At 48.2% G+C, this 23,717-nt stretch overlaps 1 protein-coding gene across 1 annotated transcript; it reads left to right on the top strand.

Moving 5' to 3' along the window:
- Positions 1 to 5,869: 5,869 nt before the first annotated feature.
- On the top strand, positions 5,870 to 22,674 carry HJURP (Holliday junction recognition protein; the record flags this gene model as incomplete). Its single annotated transcript, XM_079924705.1, has 9 exons — positions 5,870 to 5,965; positions 6,175 to 6,241; positions 8,671 to 8,726; positions 12,134 to 12,227; positions 14,475 to 14,539; positions 15,730 to 15,822; positions 17,296 to 17,374; positions 19,659 to 21,253; positions 22,427 to 22,674. 8 exons carry the CDS (start codon positions 5,870 to 5,872, stop codon positions 21,230 to 21,232), a joined length of 2,124 nt encoding a protein of 707 aa, XP_079780831.1. The 3' UTR covers positions 21,233 to 21,253; positions 22,427 to 22,674.
- Between the last annotated feature and the right edge of the window lie 1,043 nt (positions 22,675 to 23,717).

Below are 23,717 nucleotides of genomic sequence, written 5' to 3'. Positions count from 1 at the left end.
AATTTTCATTTCTATGTGTTAACATTCTTTCAAAATATATTTTTCTTTATATCTTTTGCCTTTGTGTCATTCTTGGAATTTATTGATTGTAACACAGCAAACATTCTCTAAAATGGCCATTCTTTTTGCCATTTTTTGCCATTTACCCCCAAAACGTGCAAGAGTTAAGATCATAATGAGACTTTAATATAGGAATAAAAATTTCTTGCAGAGTTTGAGACTTCGATTTAGCCAAATACACACAAAGAAGATGGGTCAGTACAGGTGGTCCACAGTATGGGCTCATGAATGGTGTCTTGGGTTCCCTGGCCAAGCAGGTTAAGAAGGGGGCTGTATGATCAACGACCCAATAATTGTTTGCCCTAAAATATAGACTGAGCAAAAGGACCTTCTTTCATAAGTTGGCAAGATGATGAGTGACATCATGAAGGTTTTGTAGGCAACCAAGTCTAGATGTGACTAATTGCCTTTTCACAAATTGTTCACTGGTCTAATGGACCGCCAATCACTTGTCTTCAAGGCTGGATTGGATTGGAGCAGAGAATAATCAGCTTATACAACCATATGTTTCTTGTGGAACACAAGATAATCCAGGACAAAAAAAAGACAACTGAAATAAGACTTCATACTTATGAATACACACACGCATAAACACACACACAGAGCAAAGCAAGCAGCTGGAGAATAAGCACATATTTTCCAATGTTTCATCTCCAAACCGAAAGGTCTAAGCATCTTATACAAAGACCTAGATTTAGTTACTTTAAACAAAGACCTATTGGTTACAGACCCTAGGATAACAAAATAAATTCAGGAATGAGAGCTCAGTGAGACTAGTTAGAACTCAGATCACCGCTGAGGCAGACCTACCTGGTAGCAGAGGAGAAAGACAAATGGAGTTTGGGAACAAGGGACCCAGTGAGTGCCCCTGTTTGGTCCGAGGATGCCCTAGAATGCTTCCAAGTAGGGGCCCTTGAAATCGCCTCAGAAGAAACTCCAGAGCTGTCACAGAATGAGACCACCTCAATAGCTGAACCAAGTTGAGTGTGTTGCTATCAGCCCTGTATTGTATCAGCTGCACGAGAGCAGTTTTAGAATGTTTGTAGCCACCTGTGTCTTACTTGGATAAATAATTTTGTAGAGTCAAGGTAAAATTGTAAGATTGGTTCTGCTGTGTTTTTTTATCACGTGAGTAATGCACGCTCCAATTGCAGGAACAATGTTCAATCTAGAAAATGCAGCTAAGGAAAACTAGTATTAAAAATAATTCGTAATACCATCATCCAGAGGTAACATAAGAAACATTTTGATATATACGTGCTCAAATTTTTAAAACATATAATGTATATATATATTTTTGAAGTACAAAATTATCTTTTTAAAAAACATTTTGAACTTTCAGTGTTCACATTTATTTTTTATTATTATTTATTTCAGATTCTTTTCTGTTATAGGTTATTACAAAATATTGAGTATAGTTCCCCATGCTATACAGTAGGTCCTTGTTGGTTATCTATTGTATATATAGTAGTGTGTATATGTTAATCCCAAACCCCTAATGTATATTTTTTTAATGCAGGTATGTAATGCAACCTCTAAAAGGTAACATTGTAGGTGCCAATAAATACAGTTCTTCAAAATTGTTAAATGGAGCAGATACATATCTATCACCATCACTCAACCATCCTTCTGGTATTGGGCTTTACAGTAAGTCCCCTACGTACAAACGAGTTCCGCGCCGAGACCCTGTTCGTAAGTCCAACGAAGTTAGCCTAGGTACCCAACTAACACAATCAGCTATATAGTACTGTACCATAATAGGTTTATAATACTTTTCACACAAATAATACATAAAAAACAAACACAAAAAATAAAGAAAACATATTTAATCTTACCGTACATTATCTTGAAAAGTACAGTAGTACAACAGCTGGCATCCAGGGGCTGGCATCGAATGAACAGGCAAGAAGAGTTACTGACTGGAGGAGGGAGAGGAGGTGGGAGATGGTAGAGCTGAAGGGTCGTCAGCAATAGGAGACGGAGGGCCAGATGCACTTTCACTCACACCTGACGTGGATGGCACAGGTTCTGGTTCCTTGCTGGATTCAATTCTATCTACCCTCTTGAAAAAATGATCCAGTGACGTCTGGGTAGTAGCTTTTTTCTCGTCATAGATGACACGGTAGCACTGGATTATATTCTGAACGGCTGCTGCAACCTTCGTGTACTGTTCTGCGTTCAGGTCCTGTGCCTCAAAAACTCACGGTGCCTCCTCAAATACAGAAAATCCCCTTGCTATTTCCTGCACCGTGAATCTCTTTTGTTCTTCAGTTACTTCTTCTTCCTCTTGTCTCTATCCTTTCTCTGGGCCTCCAATTCCTTCAGGTCTTCATTAGTAAGCTCCTCGTGTTGCACAGCAACAGTACTGTACAGTAAAGTACACAAAAGCACAACCACGTGTGGAGGATGCACGCTCGTAACAATGTACGCCAGACACGTGAACTAAGTTACGTGATGGAACATGTGAACTTACTTTCGCATCTTTGAAAGTTCGAAACTTGAAGTTCGTTATGGAGGAGACTTACCGTATGTATAAACAGTGCTTCACTAAAGATCCTACAGCTAAATCCTTGCCAACAACCTTAACTACTTAGGATAGATCTCAAAAAGAAGGCTCATTAAATCAAAGAATAAACACATTTTGTGAGTTTTGACTGACATCTTTTGGAAAGTCAATTTGTTGTTGGCTATTTACACCCTCTGCACTTCCATCAGCCCTGAAACAACAGAAGAAAGTGAACCCTTTTCTTGGCAGCCAAACGTATCGCCCTGATGGTTGTGGTTGATAATTCATCCGGAACGACGTTTTCACTGTTACACAGCAGTTTCTGTGTCAACAAAGGGACCAGCCAAAAGCTGTGCTTCTCCAACCACAGAAATATCACTGGTGGTGACATTTCCACACCTTTCCAACACGAAATTATGCACACAGCAACTCTGTGCAGAATAAATCTCCAATTATTATATGAAATTGAGGCACATTTTACCAGAGCTGACATAAAATCATTCAAACGAGAATTATTTCCTATGTATATCTATAATCTGAACAGCGCTTTGAGGGGTGAGAATTCCGGCTGGGCCAGCACGGGGCGCTGTGCGAGTGCAGCCAGAGGCGGAGATGCTGCTGCCCAGCTGAGCGTCACCCTCTTCCTTGCCGCCAACCAAAACCCCGAGAGACTCAGAGGTGCGGCACCCAGCTGCTTCCGCTGCCCGGGAAGGAGCTGATTTGTGATCCTTCCCCGTTACTGGGCGATGGGGGTGGTGGGGGAGGAGTCTGCATAGCTGGTCTGGTTCCAGAGGCCACAGGTTTAAGTTACTAGGGTGGGGTGCGGGGTGGAAGTGGTGTTCCGTAGGGATGGTGTCAAACTAGGAGCATCATTCTCGGCTCCTTCTTCCTGAGCTGGGCCACTACTTTGGACCATGGCATGGGGAAAGCTGGTCAGAAAGGACTGGGAGACCAGCGGGCCAATGCACGGGCTTTAGCTGTTTCAGAGGGGAGTGGCCAAAGTGGGTATGTTAATTCAAAAAGACACATGCACCCCAATGTTCATTGCAGCACTATTTACAATGGCCAGGACATGGAAGCAACCTAAATGCCCATCAGCAGCTGAATGGATAGGGAAGATGTGGTACATATATACAATGGAATATTACTCAGCCATAAAAAGGTATTAAATTGAGTCATTTGTAGAGACATGGATGGATCTAGAGACTGTCATACAGAGTGAAGTGGGTCAGAAGGAGAGAAACGAATATCGTATATTAACGCATATATGTGGAACCTAGAAAAATGGTACAGATGAACTGGTTTGCAGGGCAGAAATAGAGACACAGAATTAGAGAACAAACGTATGGACACCACAGGGGGGGGAAGTGCCCGGGAGATGGGGGGATGAATTGGGAGATTGGGATTGACATGTACACGCTAATATGTATAAAATAGATAACTAATAAGAATCTGCTGTATAAAAACATAAATAAAATAAAATTAAAAAAAAAAAGTGGGTATGTTTCTGGACCTTCAGTTAAAGACGTGAACTTGAGAAATCGTTTCCATGAACCTATCCATGAGCCCCTGGGGTAGAGCAGACCCTCGGAGAGTCAGTGAAGTGAGGGAAGGATGCCCTGAAACCTGGGAGTGGTGTCCTAGGAGTGGGGACCAAGCCCTAGGAGAGGTCAATTTGGACGTCCCAAGTCTCTAAATGAGATGAGTTAAGTGTTTGAAACTAACGTATATGGAAACAGAGTCTAGGGAACAGCACGCTAAATTTATGAGCGCCCCCAAGGGAGGAGGAGACAGAAAACTGAGCCTACTTGTGACAACTGGGAAAGTTACAAATGGGATGTGTGGATTCAGCGGCCACTTGCAGCAAGGTCCTTTGTTACAGATGGGATTCTCCAGGGAGCAGACAGGGGGACGGAGTTACCATGCAGGATGTTTATTATTAGGGAATGCCCTTCAGATTGGCGGCTGTGAAAGGAAGGGAAAGACTGGGTGCCCATTAGATTGTCCTTCACTGGCTGAAACGGCCAGGGCTTCAGGTTCCCACCTGGATCTGTCGTTGGATTTGGGCCACCCTGGGGTTGCAGGATCGTGGGTGAGGAGCTCTCTACAACCGAGGCACTCCTTGAAGAGGCCGACAGCAGAAGGCGCAGGGGGAGAAGCCCTCCCGGCAGCTGCGGCCTGAGGGTGGCCTGGGAATTAGGCAGCATCTCTGTGTCCATCACAATAAATTTCCTACATGAGCCCTGATGTTCTAACACCCCCCTTCTCCCCTAATTTCTGCTGGATCGCATGATAGGATTGGGGCGCGGGCTGAGAGGAGGTGAAGAGCCCCATCTAAGGGTCCTAATCATGCTCAAAGTTATACTCATTTTTTATCACACATTGTGGTAACCGCACAAGCACATAAATACGGCTCAGTGATGATGCTGAATCATCCATTCTCTAGAGAAAATATTACAAAATTAATACCAATAGAGCCGAGTATGCAATAAAAATTAGGTACGAAAAAGGTGTGCCAGGAGGTTAATAAAAATACCGTATTATGGGCTTCCCTGGTGGCGCAGTGGTTGAGAGTCCGAACGGCTGGGCCCGTGAGCCATGGCCGCTGAGCCTGCGCGTCCGGAGCCTGTGCTCCGCCACGGGAGAGGCTACAACAGTGAGAGGCCCGCGTACCGCAAAAAAAAAAAAAAATACAGTATTATATTTTCCTGGATTCAGTGACGTTTATCGTATTGCTCCTTTCTAAATGCATGTTCACTTTCCTGCCTCCTTTCATATTCGTTATTCCGTGATGTCTTTCTCGGCTCTCCGCTCTCGTAACTGCGCGGAGACCAGAGGCGGCCTGGGCGAGAAAGCCGGCCCGGGGCAGGCCTCAGGGCGACATTCAGGTTAGGGGCTGCCCCCCACCGGCGGCGAGTCCCAGCGCAAGTCACCTGGACATCTCCGGTGCACGACAGGGGAAATCATACTCGTGTGGTCCTGTTGATTAACAAGCACTGGACGTGCGCAGGCAAGGTCACGCCAACGACCTCCCAGCGTTAGGCGGCGGATCCCCGCCTCCCCTTTCCGCTCAGTGCGCGCGCCCCGGGCAGGGCGGGGTCGGAACCTCGGAAAAGGATTGGCTGGGAGAAAGCTGCGACAACCTGTTTGAAAGGCCCAATCGGCGCCCGGCCTTTCCGAGACAGCCAATGGGAAACCGGAGGGGCGGGCCGGAAGGGCGGGAGTCGCTATTTGAACCGCGGCGCGGAGAGCAGTCCCCTGTTCGGCTTCCCGTCGAAGTAGGCATTTGGCTGTCTGCGAGTCATGGAGGGCGAGGTTCTGGGAGAGGACGCGCTGCTGCAGAAGCTCAGGGACAGCCGCCGCCGCTTCCAGAGGCGCATGCAGCAGCTGATAGAGAAGGTGCGGCTCCCCCCGCTGGAGGGGAGGGGGAGCGGGACGGAAGGGGAAGGAGTAGGGGCGGGAGGAGGAGGCAGGGTTGGGGACTGGGGGGCAGAGACGGGGGTTCGGGACCCCCGAGACTTGCAGCCTCGCGCTGGCGCCTTCTCAGCGCGGGTCAGGGGTTCCCCTCGGCCCTCCGATCTGACGGGATGCCCCTTCCTCTCCCGCAGTACAACCAGCCCTTCGAGGACGCCCCGGTGGTGCAGATGTCCACGCTGACCTACGAGACGCCCCAGGGTACGAGTCAGCCCCCCTTTCTGAATATTTACGGTTAAGAGTGTAACTAGAATAGTGTCCTACTAGAGTTTGAAATGCTGTCCCTGCTCTCTTGAAAATAAACCTTGTTCACCTAGTAGGTACTAAACCGTCACTAGTTCCCCTGAACGTATAAATTACTTAAATTACTTATTTCCAACAGAATTACTTATTAAAACAGAATTCTGATGACACATAGATGCATCCTCATTAAAAATGTCCCCGCCTGGGTTGGCATCCCCGCTGGCTGTCTAATAGCCATGTCAGCTTGGGCCCATTGCTTTAGCCAGGCTGTGACTCAGTTTCTTCACCTGTAAAATGGAAAGATGATGACAATAATATTTACTTGGCGTGGAGATTGTGACAGTTACAGAAGACGAAGCTCTTGGAACAGTGCCTGGCACTAGTAAACACTCGTATTGACTGTTACTTGACGTTCTGAGTACTTTGGAATTTGACCTGAATCTAAGGAGAAGGACCCATTCTGTTGAATGGTTGATGCTGCAAACTGACTTAAATCTCATGGATTCTCTTTGGTAAATAGCTGGAGAAAGTTTGCACTGGGTGAGGTCAGTGCCTGCCATTCAGCCTCATTCCAACTCAGTATTACCTACTAAGGAAAGTGAGTCTCAGACCCGGTCCTGCTGTGCACCAGACAGACAGACACAAAACAGTTTGTAATTAAATGAAATCCTATCTCTGCTTTTCCAGCTGGCCTAGCCATGCCCTGGGTGAAAAATTTATTCAGGCAGAAGCTAAGGTATTCCAGTAGTAGGTTTCTGTTACTCTGGCCTCTGTCAGGTGGTGACAAGTCTAACCGGGATGCAGGACTCAGGAGTGTGTAGGAATCATTCCTAAGGGTGCTGTCAACGGGCTTCACAGTGTTCTCATGGCCTCTTCATGCAAGGATGGGCAGTGTCTGGAATGTTTTGGTCAGTTCACATATCTTGAACACCACTAATTTCACCAGTGAAAACTCATTTCAGACTCCAGTTTGATGAGAACAGTAGTCAAGCATCAAACACTTTAGCATGTGGAAGACCTGCTGAAGAGCTTGTGGAAACAGATTCCTGGAGCCACTGACAGCAATGCTGGATGTGGATTCGGTGGGTCTGTGTGCTAACAAATTTCTAGCTGATGGGAGTGCAGCTCCCTAGACCTGTAGCTTCCCCTGGAGAGGCACTCAGTTAGGAAGTGGACTTTTTGATTAAATGCTAGCTGGCCACTCTTACAGGGTGAATTCCTGCAATTTAAGGCAAAACCATAGGGGGTAGATTGGAGCTAACAACCACACTGATTATGGTGAAGACAGCAGGTGAGTAAGAGTCATTCACATGTTGACAGCTAAGCATATACCTGTGCTTCTAAGAGTCTCAGGTTTCTCAACACCCTGCGAGGTGGGCACTGTTAGAATCATCAGTGTTTCATAGCAGAGGATACAGCAGAGAGAAGTTAAGGAACTTGCCTGTGGCACTTAGCCAAAGTGGCAAAGCTTTGGTTTGACTCCAAGCGCCTCTGTTCAAGCGTCGCTCTGTTCTGGAAAGGCCACACAGCTCAGTGGTCAGGACCCCAGAGAGTCACTCCCCTGGGTTTACAGCCTGGCCTCACCACATGGGCAAATGACCTGGGCTGGTTATTTCACCTTCTCCTTGCCGCTGTCCCCATCTGTACAGTGAACTTGGTGAGTATCTATCCAAAAGGAATTAAGAGTACCATACGAGTTATATGTCAGTGAGTTGTAAATGAGGTGTACTTGGAAAGGGATAGACTGGAGCCTGGAAGAGTAAGCACCGTGTAATTATTGCTGCTGTTACCATCATCAACCACCATCTCAAGCCTCGCAACCCAATGATTGAATTTACCTGGGAGCCAACGGAGGTTTAGGGAGAGATTGAGTATCTTGCCCAGATCCTGCTAGCTAGTAAGCGCAGGACTCCAAAGCTCAGTGTTTACCCCCTGTGCCGAGGGCTTGCTCTGTAACGTGTACATTGTCCTGAGAAAGCACTTGCATGGTACGTGGGGTAGAGAGGTTGCCCTCGAAAAGTGATCTCTCTCTCTGTAGTGTATGGATTACTCTCAGTGTATGTATTTTGAGGACAGTACTTGGCATACATACGTTCGTTGTTTCCATTTAACTTGTGGCTTTAATGCTGGGTTCAATGAGCTGCTTGCTACCTACTAGGTAGGAGAGATTTTCATTAATGACAGATTTTTGTCTAGTGTTGATTTTTGAAAAACCTTCAACCTCACAAAGACGAGAAACAGCAGAATATCAGGAATGTGGCTGGGTTATGTCTTGGTTATATTAGATCTTGCTGTTGCCTGTCACTTTGGTTTTCTTTGAATTCAGATTGAACAGAAACTCAGTGTTCATGATTACTTAAGTAGTCATTTTTATTTCTTTTCTTAAGGATTGCGAATTTGGGGAGGAAGATTAATAAAGGAAAGAAATACGGGACAAATCCAGGTATTCAATGTCAAATTTTATTGCCACCATGCCTTGCCGTGGAGGAAGGTTGATGTGCATAAAGGTGGAGATGAGCTGGAACTGCGCGCAGGGGCCACTGCAGGGTGTCGTTCCACAGTTTTCTCACCCTAACTGCCCTGTTTTCTTGTGTGTAAGGATTTACTGAGACGCATGTCTTCTGTTGCTTGTCAAATGCAGGTAGGAGCTTGTGATGCTCTTGCCCCTTGCATCCCCCTGTGTTTCCCCTGCCATGGACCAAGGGGCTCTGACAACTGGAACCCACCTGTAAGGTGGAGCCAGCTGGATAGACCTCCCCCACCCCAGCTGCAGCCACAGCTACCAGCTTGCTTTGCCGGGTCCGTACAGGAAAGACCAAATCCAGGTCCTTCCGGGAAGCAAAAAGGCATCTTTCCCTCTTCTGAAAGGAGCAAGAGATTAGGGAGAGGGTGCCCTGTGCCGTTCACTACCTTTTAAAACCCAGGTGTGTTTTTCCCGAGTTTATCCATGGACACAGCAGCTATGTGATCTGTTACCTTCATGGGAGGGGCCTTCCTACTGTGAGACCCAGGGCGTCTTGATTTTTTGTGGCAGTGACTTTTGTAAGGATGTCTGGTATCTTCTTAATCACCACTTCTCACCATGTGGTGCTTCCTCGTGGCCAGGTGGGGAGCCGGTGCCCAAGAATGAAAACATCAGCATTAGGGTTACATAACAATTAACAGCAAATCTGAAATCAAATTTCCTCCTGATTGGTTATTTTAACACATAATACATTTAGTCATAGAAATGTTAGAAATACATATAACTACTGAAAATTAACCTGACTTGTATATGCAGAGATAAGAGATAGTCACTAATAATAATAATATTTTAGTATACTGTGACACCTGTATATGTATTTATAAATACACATTTCTTTATCCCCTTTTTTCTTTTAAATACACTTTTTTTTACCCTCTTTTTTCCACTTGATACATCTTGTGAAAACTCCTCTTTGTCATCTGTTGTATAATTCAATCTCCTTTTTAAAAGTAACCCTGCTCTCTCATTGCTAGTCATTTAGCTATTTTCACTTTCCTTTATTATAAGTCAGGATCAGCGCTCTTTTCCTGCAAAAGTCTAGATCAGGGGTCCCCAACCCCTGGGCCATGGACCCTACCAGCCGCACAGCAGGAGGTGAGCGGCAGGCCAGCCAGCGAAGCTTCACCTGTATTTACAGCCGCTCCCCATTGCTCACATTACTGCCTGAGCTCTGCCTCCTGTCAGATCAACGGCGGCATTAGATTCTCATAGGAGCGCAAACCCTACTGTGAACTGCACATGCGAGGATCTAGGTTGCACGCTCCTCATGAGAATCTAATGCCTGATGATCTGAGGTGGAGCTGAGGCGGTCATGCTAGCGCTGGGGAGCGGCTGCAAATCCAAATTTTCATTAGCAGAGAGGTTTGACGGCACAGAGACCATAATAAATCAGTTGCTTGCAGACTCATATCAAAACCCTATCAGTGAGTGACAAGTGACAATTAAGCTGCATCTTATGGACTAGACTGGACATAAGCAACACACTTCAAGTGTCACTGTCTCCCATCACCCCCAGATGGGACCATCTAGTTGCAGGAAAACAAGCTCAGGGCTCCCACTGATTCTGCATTATGGTGAGTTGTATAATTATTTCATTGTATATTGCAATGTAATAATAGAAATAAAGTGCACGATAAATGTAATACACTTGAATCATCCCCAAACCATCCCCCCACCCCCACCCCCCACCCCTCCTGCCCCAGTCCATGGAAAAATTGTCTTCCACGAAACCGGTCCCTGGTGCCAAAAAGGTCGGGGACCGCCGGTCTACATGATAAATATTTTAGGCTTTGCTGCCCATGGGGTCTCTGCTGCAGCCACTCAGCTCTGCATCGTAAGGGGAAAGCAGCCAAGGACAATAGGTGAACAGACAGGTACAGCTATGTTCCAATAAAACTTTATTTAGACCCCTATTATATACAGAGACAGAGAACCGTTCTTATCTCTTCCCAGTGCTGTCACCCCTGTTCAGTAAATGCCAAGAAGTGGGATCATTATGTCAAAGGATATGCATTCTTTAAATTATACATAATAATGGTACCCACTGATCAGCCAGTGCTTGAATGGTCTTGGTGGCAAAGAGTTCTCATCTGGACATTTATTTAATGTTTTTACTTAAAATTAGGAGGAGCCCTCCCTGGAATCTACGGAATCTTAAGCCCCTTTCCTGGGATTAGAAAACTGGGCGTGGTCTGTGATGACAACTCAGATGTACAGCCTCACTCAGGTCACCACCTGCTGCCTGCCCTGGGGCTGTGGAGGCAGTAGGCCCCGTGGGCTGTGCATTGACTCAAGGGTTTGTCCTATCACATGGCCTGGGTTCTCTTTCCGACCCCAGAGCTGCCTGTAGTTAGACGCTGGTGCCGATTGGCTGCTTCCCCGTGATTCTCAGGCCAAGTTCTGTGATGCCTCCAGACACAAAACAGCTCCGGACACTCTGCCCCATCCCAGCTCCCCCAGGCAAAGGTGGTGACATCCCCCAGGCAGGATTCACAGACACCTAGGAGATGATGCCTGGGCACTGCCCCGAAAGGGACAGGCCTCACCACGTTCTCACTCGTGTTCTTGCAAGCCTGGGGTGGTCCTAAAAATATTTTAGCCAATCTGGCATCTTGAATTCTCCAGTTTCCCTAATGAGAGCCCATCCATGGCATTCGTTATGGTTGTTAGAGAGGCCAGTTGTGCAGTTGAGGCTCTAGAGAGGGAAGCACGGCCTCCTCGGGGGCGGCCCACTGACTGCCCTGTGGGCTGAGCCCTGGTCAGGACAGCTGACCGCCCCGTGGCCAGAGCTCAGGTTGCAAGTGGCTCCCCAAGCCGGGGTCCCACCACATGCTGAGGCTTTTAAAGGAATTGTGGGTCTCGTGACATGGAGATAAATTCACTGTTAAGATAAAAGAGTCACAGAAAGTCCCCCAGGGGCCTCTGGAATTTCCGGATTCTACCTGAGGATATGGTGACAGTTGTGTTCTGTTTCGTTTTGGCCTTGGCCCTGTGCTCACTTCCAGACCAGGGCGTCCTGGGCCTGTCCACTCCGTGCCCCTGTTTCCCCACTTTCCCTGCTCCATCACTTACCATCCAAGTGGTTTCTGAGGCAGCAGCCCTTGGCACGGCCAGAGGAAGAAAGCTCTGTTCTTTTTCCAAGGGAAAGCTTCTCTATCTGCTAGGAGTTTTGAGGCCTTTTGTACCATAATATTCTAGAAGAGAAGCCCCAGGAAACTTCCTGTTCTCTCATACGCTAAAGGAAGAGGAAGGATTGTCGGTGTGTTACTTGACAGTGGCTTTGAAATGTGTTATGACCGAATCAAGCGTATCTTATCGACTTCAAGGGCTCCCCGGTGAAGACGGACGACAGGACAGATGGATCCACGCGAGTCCCAGCTGGAGGTCATGAGCTTCCCTTGCCCTGCACACAAGTTGAGGGTGAGTGTCCTGGCACTAGAAAGCCAGGTCCGGAGGGACATGGGTTTTTTTGTCAGAACGCTTCAAGTCTAGATCCCTCACTCTGACTTTCTCCAAGGTGTATTTTAAAAACTAAAACATTTGAAAGTACCCTGTTACTTCTTTCTAAGCTCTTCTAAGGAGCTGTCTCGCTCACGGTTACATTGTGGTACTTGACACATAAACGGTACTCGAATATTCTAGAATAATAAAGCCCTCACCCCCACCCACCCATTTTGTTTTGTTTTGACCTTTTGCCAAAAAAAAAAGATTAATCTCAAGAATTTATTAACAGTAAGACTTTGATGTGCCCTTGCAGGCTGGTGTCATGGACCACTAACTCCTACGCGCCCTGCAGGCATCCTTTCTCCCGCTTCCTGTTTCCGTGGGGCCTTCTTTCCCTTCCTCAGGCTAGCCGTGCTGCTGAGCCCCTGGCCCAGTCTGTTTTCTCAGAAATCCACCCATCATCTTTCTTTCTGTCCCAGCCTCTCCCTCTACCCTGGGTACATCCCATCAGCTCTCACCTTGAACACACAGAACAGAATTCGTATCTCCCGTCTCGGGCCCCTTTCTAGCTGCCTCCCTGTGTTCACCTTCCCTTCACAACCCAGTCTGTACCAGTGGCCCGTTTCACCGCCTCTGGTGTTCTTGCCCCCGTGCACGCCTCAGCTGGTCCCCTTCTGGCTTCTGGCTCCGGTTCAAAAGCACACCTTGTGGTGAGGCTCCCGGCGGCCCCGTGGCTGAATCCGGTTGGTATTCTTTGATTTTTATCCTGTTGTCCTCTCAGTAGCATTCAAAGCTTCTGGAAAGTCTGGCCGTGACCTCAGTGCCCCTGAGCTCCCCGGGCTTTCTCCCTCCTGTCAGCCCCTCTATCGTCCCACCTCCCACCTTCGCTGGTGCCCTTTCCCGAGAGTTGGCATCTTTTTCCCTCACTCCAGTGGAATCCCGTGCCCAGACCCCCTCTGGGTGTGTTTATTGCCAGCGGCCTCTCTCCTTGAACTCTTGTCTGCACTCTGCATATCTCAGCTCAAAAAGCCAACCCAACAGACCTGTCCTCAGGACAAGGCCACCACCGTCTTCCCTGTAGAATGAGCCAGAAACCCAGCATCCTCTTGGCCTCAGCCCCTCCCTCTTCCTCATACCTGAGACAGCGCTGTCCCGTGCCTTTGCCACCACCGTCTCTCTTGCCGCTCTGCCCCATGCCCCCACGGTGCCAGCTCCTGTCTCCACCTGGCCTCCACCCCGCTGACACCTTTAAACGTGCGAATCTGGTCACGTGACTTCTCTGTTCAAAGCACTGCAATGGCTGCCCATTCCTCTGAAAGTGAAAAGAGTTCAGACCATGCCTGACCTGCCCACTGTCTTTTCGCTGCCCCCTGGAAGCCCCCTGGTACCCAGATCGGAGCAGACTCCCACTTTTACCTGTGTGCTCCACACCTGGCTCTTCCCCTTGTGGCAGCTAACCAGCTGAGTAATTACAGACTCTGTAATTGTTCTTGAACACCCATGTCCTGTGGGACTGGCCTTTCTGCAGCCTTTGGCCACCCTGCCCAGGCCCTTGCCCGCACTGGGCAGTCAGAAATATGGGTGGAGTCCTAAAGGGGAAACCGGTGGTCTTTCGGATCAGAACTAGAAAGAACTTGATGGAGATGTTTACTCATGGGTGTTATTTGTATCAATCTGAATTTTAACTCCATAAAGCCTTGGGTCCGTGAATTTCCTGCACTGCTTGAAATCAGTAGAAATAGTTCTTGAGCTGAACTGTCCAGTGTGGTAACCACTAGCCACCTGTGACTATTCAGATTCACTGAAAATTAAGTGAAGTTTAAAATTCAGTTCCCTAGCCTCCCTACCTGCATTCCACGTGTTCAACAGACACGTGTGGCTAGTGGCTAACATCCTGGACAGCAGCTGGGGGACCTTCCGCCATCACAGAAGGTTCTACTGGACAGTGCTGGCCTAGAGGGACTCAGCTTCCAGGATCGGAGGCCATGGAAAGAGCCAGAGGTGATACAGAAGTTGCTTTCCCGCGTCTCCCCGACTCTGGGCGTGTTCCTGTTCTGATGGTTTCTCTGCATGGCGACAGATGGCCACGTCCTATTAAAGGGGGCCACTTGAAGCAATAGGAGTTTTCACTGTAAGGTGTACTCAAGCAGTGCAAAAACTATCCTCGAGAGAAAAATGCAAGCTTTCTTTAAAAATTCTGATGGAAATTTCCTTTGCTTTTAGATTCAGTAAGCAGTGACACTGATACAACTTTATTCCAAGAAGATGTGGTTGCTGGTAACTTGATGGTAAGACCTGTCTTTTGTAATGAAGGGACAGAGTTGAGGCTTGGGGACCAAGTACACATTCTCATGACCTGCATCTTCCTGTAAGTGCCCTTCTGAGGCTCACTCTTTGCTGACATCACCCCTCAAGTCTCTGTCCCCACGTTCAGATCCCCTAAGGTAGCAAGTCACCCCTTCTCGGTTCAGCACGTACTGCCCCAGTTCAAGCCTGATTTACTGAACTTACGTAAATGTTGGGTGACGTTCCCTCTGCAAATAGAACAATCCCGGTGTGCCCTGGGCCTTGACCGACCTCACGGTGTAGAAAGTTGGGTTCTGAGTCGGTCTTTCCCCATAGAGACGGTGTCATAAGGGAGGTGCTCTGGGGAGCGTTTCCAGGTCAGCACTCGGGATGGACGGGAACACACAGGACGGAATCCACCCGAGCCTCTGACCTCACCCCTGGGTCAGATGCCAGAACAGCTGGCATGTGGTTTTCCTCTAAAAGCACTACTTTTGTACAGAGGTTTGCCCACACACCCGTGTGTGACTTGTAGTGTCTACCTAGAATTAGGTGGTGGCCCTGGGGGAGGAAAGGGGTGCGTTGTGAGGTGTTGTGTCAGGGTGGCAGTGAAGGGGAGCAGGCGGCCCTGACAGTAAAGGGCCAAGGTGTCGGCCATTCCCCGGTGTGTTCCTGTGTCCCCCCAGTCTGCAGCCCCAGGCCCTGACTAAGCCCCACCGGGGTGCACAGTGGAGGCTGAGGCCCCCCATTTCCAGTGTATGGCAGGTGAGGGATAGGAGAGGCAAGGGTTCCTGTCCCCTGAGTTGGCCACTGAACTTCTTTTCTTAGAAACATACCAACTGGGGTCAATTCCAGTAGTTGTGTCCTAAACTCGCCGAAGAATATTATTTCTTTTTTTCTCTTGTTCTAGTAATATTGTCATAAACCTCTCCAAACTGGTATGTTTTGTCTTTCTATTTTCTTTCGGATTGTTACCATTGGGTCAGTTCCCTAAAGTCGGATTCCAGGGTCAGGTAGATTTTCAGAGGGTGCTGGACCACTTTGTGCTGCTAACAGTAGGAGGTAAAGAAGTGACTTCGAGGAACTTCATTTAAAGACATGTACACTAACGGGCTTGCCAGTGTGTCCCAGGATCCCAGAGCTCGGCCGTACCCAGCAGCTCTTACGAATACTGACTTCTCTTTGGTGTCAGCCTGCAGTGCCCTGGAGCCCATTGAAAAATGAGCTAAGGAGGAAGTACTTGACACAAGTGGATATCCTGCTGCAGGATGAAGGGTGTTTGGAGGTAATGTTTCCTAGGGCGTGTCTTCATATAAGTAAACCATGAACTAGAGACACACTGAGGTGTCATCTCGTCTTGTTCACTCGCTACAGAGCCTGCAGAGAGCATTTCAACGGCTGCTTCCAAACCGTTTCGCTCACAGGCTCCCCAGTTGCCGCTCTTCCTGAGTAGACACTCTGGGACCCTCGGGCAGCGGGATCGGCTGCCCGCTATGCTCTGGGCAGCTCACAGGCTCTAGTAGGCCCCCCACCCTCAGGCAGAGGGCTTTTAAGCCGCAGAATTAGGGAAGCTGTAGCGCCCACCTCCCTCCTTCCCTGCCATGACCGGGGCTGCCACGGGCCACAGGGCACCTGTTCTGCCTGCTTCGGCGGTGATGTTGGCGAGATCGGGGGCTGCGGTGGACCCCGTGGGAGGTGGGCAGCTCATCAGCCCCTCTCCCAGGCCTGGCAGACAGTTTCCTAGAGCTTTGCCTGAAGGAGAGCAAAAGGCTAAATATGGAGTTCACACAAGGATGCCAACTCTTTAGTTTTCCAAGTCCTGTCAGTCTCATCTCCTAAAACAAAGGACATTTTTTTAAATTAATTTATTTGTGTTTTGGCTGTGATGGGTCTTCGTGTCTGTGCGAGGGCTTTCTCTAGTTGTGGCAAGCGGGGGCCACGCTTCATGGCGGTGCGCGGGCCTCTCACTATCGCGGCCTCTCTTGTTGCGGAGCACAGGCTCCAGACGCGCAGGCTCAGTAGTTGTGGCTCACGGGCCCAGTTGCCCCGTGGCATGTGGGATCCTCCCAGACCAGGGCTCGAACCCGTGTCCTCTGCATTGGCAGGCAGACTCTCAACGACTGTGCCACCAGGGAAGCCCCCAAAGGACATTTTAATACCAAATAACTAGGAAGTATGTGTTCTGGAATAAATAATTCATCTCAGAGGCAGCCAACTTAACAGGAGCATGGATATTTTCTTACGCTGCTGCTGACAGTGAGAAGCCTGTGTCTGAACGAGCGGATGTCCGGGAAACGCCTTTTTCCTTAGTCTGGAAGCAGCAAGCGTGGCCTTTTGGTCGCCCTGCTGGTCGGGGAAGGAGGCCAGGGCCGGGACCAGCTCCGTTGTCCCAGCAACAGGTTCTTCTTCCCTCCATCCACCTGGACCGGCCGTCCTTGCTGTCAGAGGATAACGGTGGAGGAGGAAACGCCGCCAGACCTCCCAAGAGAGATCCTGGCAGACGTGGGGCAGTGGTGGCCCTTGGGCGGCAGGGGGCGATACCTGGAGGCCATGGGGGCAGAGCTCCTGGATCTTGCTAAGACAGCTCTTCCCACCACTGCTGGAGGCCCAGCCGGCCGCTGTCTGTCATCATGGTCGCACGTGTCACCACTGCAGCCGCAAACGGATGCGCCGTCAGTGGTTGGGAGAGCAGTTGGGGCAGGAAGCCCGAGCCGACACCTGACAACTCCTTTGTTAAAGTCATCTGCTTTGATTTCAGGGTGCCAGTTATGGAGAGGGAAAGGACACCCGTACGACCCTGGTCCCTTCATTGGCCTTGCCCGCCAGGCCTGCCCGAGGTGAGTGTGATGTAGAAACTTTGCACGGACCATTCACTTGTGGTAGAGCCACGGCGCCCTGCGCTGGGCATGTTTCATCACCACGAACTGTGAGAGACACGTGCACGTCATAGGTAAATTATTACGTGTTAAGAAACAAAGTGCTCCTTCCTTCTGGGACTCGCATGCTAATTGCTAATTAGCTCTTTATCCCAACTTAGCATTTTGAAAATTTTTGAATCTCCAGAAATGTAGGACTCATACAATAAACATCCTTTCCCTACATTTAGCAATTCACATTGTGTCACATTTGCTCCATCACTCCCGACATACACGCACGTACACGTGTGTGTATGTATTTGCGTTCGTGTATATACCATCCCTAAATGCTCCAGTGTCTCCGAAGAACAGGCTGAGTCCCCTCAGAACCACATTAAACTTGGCACACATTGAAATGTCACAGTGACACGATACGGTTTTACCCAGTTGTGCCATTGTTGTCATTTGCAGCCTTTTTTGTTTGTTGAACCAGCTCAGGACCCACTGGGGCACCACCTGTCGTGCTGACTGTCTCCTTCAGTCCAGAAGGGCCCCTCGGCCTTGCCGTTGTCACCATCGTCATCTTTGCCATCACTGACTTTCTTGAATAATCCTGGCCTCTAGTAGATTTGCAGAATGTCCTTCAATTTGAACTTATATGTGGTTAAGTTTATGTTAAACATTTTTCGCAAAAATACTACACAGGTGGCGTTTTTGTCCTCTCGGGACGTCCTGTCAGCCTGTCCCATTGTTGGTGACTTGAGTCTGGTTGCACAGTTGAGGCGGAGGCCCCACCAGTTTTCTCACTGCAGAAGTGCCTCTTATCCTTGGAATCATCTGTGGATGACCCCTTGAAGTTGCCTCGTAGCCTTTTCCCCAGAACCCTCGCACCCCATGGTTTTTAGCATCTCGCCATGACCGTTGCCTGAGCTGGGGCCGAACACAGGCCTTTTCTGGTTCTGCCCTTCCCCCTGCCTGCATTCGTTGGCATTCTTGTATAAAGAAGTCTGAGCTGTCTCCCTTCCATTTCTTTTTTTCCCTTCCTTTATCCTCCCCAACATGCTTTTTCTTTATTTAACTTTTCCAGAATCAGTAAGAACTCATGGACTCTTTTTTTTTTTTTAATTCACATAAGAATCTGTTGTCAGTTTTCATCACCCGTTAAGCCTGGAGGAGCCCCTTCCATGCTGGCTTCTGCGTCCTCCGACCTGTCCCCGTGGGGTTTTGAGCTCTTCCTCCCCCACCCTGATTCCAGCGTTTTCCCCCAGCCCCCGCTGGCTCCTCCTTAACAACGAGGCTCATTTGGCCAGTCGTGCAGCACAAAGTGGCCTCAGAATCACAGCACCTGGTACCACTCTGCTCGACAATGTGCTGAAGAAGGTTCCAGATCTCCAAGCAGCACTGTCATCCTCAGATAACATCCCACTGAGGGAGCGCGTTCAGAGTTATTTGGATTCTGTTTTCTCTTTCGGTTGTTGTCAGTCTGACGTACAGTCACGGTCATGTTCCCTGTCTGTATTCAGTTTTAGAGTTATCCCCATCTTTGTTGGTTTAATTTTATTTTTCTAATATGTAAAACATTTAACATGATGCAAAAGTCAAAGCCGTGTGAAGAGGTGTGTTCAGGAGGCTTCTCCCTTCCCCACCCAGCCCTGTAGGCAAACAGGGTCATTATTTTCTGGTTTCTAATTAATCTTTGACAAGGCAACCGATTTCCAAACCATCACACAGGGAAGGAAGACTCCTTTTAGGAAGGTCAGTGGAGAGTAAATTGTTTTGGTAGCTAGAAAGAAATCTCTGAGAAGAGTCTATTCCCAAATATTTCTGAATTTTTCTTTTGCTTTTGTTTTTCATATTGCTTAAAAAGAACTCACAGAGCTTCCCTGGTGGCGCGGTGGTTGAGAGTCCGCCTGCCGATGCAGGGGACGCAGGTTCGTGCCCCCGGCCGGGAAGATCCCACATGCCGCGGAGCAGCTAGGCCCGTGAGCCATGGCCGCTGAGCCTGCGCGTCCGGAGCCTGTGCTCTGCAACGGGAGAGGCCACAACAGTGAGAGGCCCACGTACCACAAAAAAAAAAAAAAAAAAAAAGAACTCACAATGTTATGTTATACTCCTGAAACTAACATAATGTTATATCTCAATTAAAAATAATAATTTAAAAAAAGTAAAAACCCTGGTCCCCATCCAGCCTTCGGTTCCCTGATCTCTGCATGTGGTCGGTTTTAAATGGTTAACGTGCCTTTGCCTTGTGTGTGTGTTTCTCCAGGATACTACGGTGGCAACTCTGAAGAGAGTCCCGGTGGCCCATTTCAGCCAACTTCATTGCCCAGAGAGGGTGATGCTTTGCACTCTAGCTCAGCAGACCTGGCCCTGGTGCCGAGGGGTGATGGCATCTCCTTACAGGGAGGGACCGGTGGCAGCAGCTTCTCGAGCGGCCCATGCTCTGAGGCTGAGGACATCTGCAACGCGACGCTCAGCGATCTGTACGCGGGCATGCTGCACTCCATGAGCTGCCTGCTGGGTGTGAGGCCCTCCTGCGTCATCTCCACCAAGACGTTCATCCGCCAGCACTGGAGCTCCAAGCGGAGGCACAGGTGTAAGAGCAGAATGGACAGAACGAGCTGCAGAGGAGGCGGGCGCTCTCGGAGGAGCCCCCGGGAGAGACGTCCGCCCGGCTCCGAACCTGCGAAGGACGTGGCAGTGTTAAGAGATCGCGAGAACGTACTCGATGTTTCTGGCCATAAGACGGGTTTAAAACTGGGAAGGGCTTTTCTTGAAGTAAACCAACCCCAGATCCACGCATTCGCTTCACATTGGAAGGAGCTTCCGAGAACGCCTCAGAAGCATCATTCTTCATTGACTTACTTAGACTCCAATGCAGTGTATCATCTTGATCAGGAAAACAGATTCATGACATTAAACTGGTTGATTTCTCCTGTAAAAATAGGTTCTAGACCCAGAGTACCGCCGGGCGAGGGAGGGAATCGTTATAGGGAGATCGAAATCAGATTTGACAAGCTTCATCAGGAATATTGCTCGAATCTTAGGAAGCAGCCCTGCCTGACTTACCTTCCCAGCTCCTCGGCTGTGGATGTGTACAGAGGTGGTCCAGCAAGCCCTGGGAGCCCCCAGGGCATAGAAGCCCACAGGCCGAGTAGCCCTCTCCGCAGAGCAAAAGCTAAGAGGTTGAGTGAGGCTTTTGAAAGCCTGGGCAAAGGATCTATCAGAGAGGGTAGCTGCCCACCAAAGAGTGACTCCTTCCCTTCCCTTTCAAAGACCAACTCCACATGTAGCCCGGGCCGCTCGGAGCAGACCTCTGACCTTGCTTGTCAAGGAAATGATCTGGGAGGATTTAGGAAGTCGGTATCACTCAACAAAGCCATTTCAGTACCCAGGGTACAGCCTCCAGGCTGTGCCAGGGATCGTTACGATGACATTAAAGAAAAATTTGACAAGCTTCATCAAAAGTATTGCCAAAAATCGCTTCAGCAGACGCAGGTGCCTTCAGGTACCAGAGCATCTCCAGATAAAGCAAGTGTGGGAGTTCGGTATCCAAAAGAAGACTTCTCAGGAAAATTCCGTCCAGACTCTGGCTCCCAGGGCCCCCCAAGCTTGTCATCATCACCCCAGCAGAGCATTAAGAGTCCCCTCGGCTCAAACACAATTCGGGCCCCTCCATCTACAGGTTTTGCTCTCGATGCCAGCTGGGGCCACCAAGTCCCCGCAAAGCGACGCCGATTATCAGACCCTCAGGTGTGCAGACGGTGGACTGGACCCTGGGATTTCTCACCTGTGGGCAGAGCCATCCCGAGGCCCGGGGAAGAGGCTGGCTCTGTATAGGCCACCTGGGAAGAGAAGAAGGTACGTTTCTGTTTGTCGAACGTGGGTGTTTTGCAACAGGATCCTTAGGTGTTCATTTTCCGAACTTTCTCCCAAATTCTTTCCCTTCCTCTAAAATCAGCATTTTTACACATTTTCTATTGGAATGCATTTAGGGGATGTTTCTAAAAAGCTTCCCTTAAGACACTATGCCATCCTTGTCAAACTGTCACTTCCAGCCTCTTCACCTCACACTCAGAACGTAGCTGTTGCAGGCAAAACTGATCTAGAATTGACAACTCTGACCCCTTCTGGATCCCTCCTGGGGACAGAGCAGGAGTCAGCCCTTGGAGAACCCCCAGCAGCATCCCACACACGTGAGGGGCCGGACCACACGCTGCTGCTCGGCCCACGGTCTCCTGTCCTCTCCACTGAAGCCCATCTGCTCCCCAGCCTTGGCCACGGTTTAGCTTGTGCAGGTGCCTTAAGCTGAAGCGTTACCCTGCAGGCACCATTGTATCTTCTCCAGAGGGAAGCCGCCCTGAGGGGTTAAATTTTCTCACGTAGGTGCCAGCTTTCCCAGCATGCATTTCAGCGTGTCGCACGCAGGGATTTGGGCGATGTATCCCGAGTCCATGTCACTTGTCCACTGGCTGATGGGATCTGACTGAGTTTGGTTTGGCCGGCTCCTTCTGGAACTACAATATAAACATACTTAACCATTTTTCTGTATTTTCTTTTCTTTCTCTACTTAACATTATAAATTTCTTGAGGAAAGGGACCGAATCTGCATGAGCTGTGAACGCAAGGAATTTTAAGGGCTAACCTCTGTGCTCCAGGCCGTGTTAACCCTCTTTCACACCTTCCTTCCTTAATCCCCATGTGAACACTTTGATTAGATAGGTTCTGTCCAATAGGCAGTGCTAGCTCTTCTTCTTATAAATAAGGAAATGAATCCACACAGGCAGTGCATGGCTGGGCCAGGATTCGAAAGCCCGTGGCCTTAACCACCAGTTTGCACTGCCTGCCTGAGGGGTTACCGTTACTTTTTTTCCTTTACGTTCCATTGGGTATTTATTAAGCATCATAGCATTCTCTATAATGACTCAAATATTTATATATATTCGATGGAGTTGAATACAACAGTTAAGCTTTTGAGGGCAGGCAATGGGAATTAAAATAGAATTCTACTGAAATCCATTTTTTTTTTTTTAGAGGAAAGAATAACACATCTTTCAGGATGGAAGAGAAAAGTGATTTCGTGTTAGAAAACCTCAAAGCTGAAAATCTATTGCCAAGTTATTCTGAAGTATTCCCTCTTTCCTCTCTGATTTTTATGTATTTTTTTAAATTCTCAAGAATATGTGACAACTTGCTTTGCTTATCTGCCCTTCAAAGCAAATTTCTATGAAATTGGTTCCGTTGAGATGACTCTCTGGGTTCTTGGAAATTATTTGAATAAAGTTGACCAATTAAAAATTTTAATGTTATTCTTTATAGGCTGATTTTTCTCATGTTTTCTTTGTTACATTTAGATGTGACCAGAGAATCCTCCCTTACATTTCCTATTTCCTTAGAGAAATCATTTGCTATGAAACCTAAGTTTCAGCCCTGGATACAGTGATCCTGGAAGGAAAATACAGCTGCTTAGTCTTTTAAATTCAGACCCATGGGACTTGGTATCTTCCATAATAGGAGGTAACAAATTGAACCATCGTACAACTTAACCCATGAAAGTAATTCCTAGTATTTTTAGATGAAAACATAAACAGTCCTGTGATGGTCCCAAAACACACTTGTAGTCACTCAGCACCCATGACACCTCATGATTTTTATTGGAGCTGTTTATAATAGGATATCACAGTGACTTTCTTTTTTTTGGGGGGGGGTTTTTGATTGATTGTTTTAATTTTTATGCCCTTTAATTTTGTCTATATTTTTGATACACATAACATTTAAATTTTTTAATTCTTGTTTTTGTTTTTTCAGTTTGTAGAGACAGTTTCTCATCTGGGCCACCATAAGGTACAGAGGGCTTATTGGCTTGTACTGGAATGGGCTGTAGAGACAGTTCCTCATCTGGGCCACCATAAGGTACAGAGGGCTTATTGGCTTGTACTGGAATGGGCCAAGGTAGACGCCAGGAACGCAGGGAGCTCTGGCAATTCACTGGTTCTCGCATCTCTCTCTGGTGGGATTTCAATGATCTCCGAGTATAAATTCCCCCCTTATAACTTGGCCTTGGACAGTGACTTTTTTAGATAAAATATTTCAGGTACTCAGAACACAGTGACAAAACCCATGTACCAACATCCTGAGTAAATGGTTAATATATTGCTGTGTGTAATGGATTTTTTAAGTAAAAGTTTAGAGATGAGATTGAGTTGCACACCTTTCCTTCCCACCCTCCATCCCTAGGTGACCATTCTCCCTGTATTGATGTATGCTTTCCACCCACATCTTGTTTCACTAGGACATTACCTGTGTGTTTTACTCAGCTCTGGCT

Source organism: Stenella coeruleoalba (assembly GCF_951394435.1).
Source record: "Stenella coeruleoalba genome assembly, chromosome: 6".
Lineage (NCBI taxonomy): Eukaryota > Metazoa > Chordata > Mammalia > Artiodactyla > Delphinidae > Stenella > Stenella coeruleoalba.
Note: the sequence above shows the minus strand (reverse complement) of the source record. Positions and strands in the feature narration are given on the sequence as shown.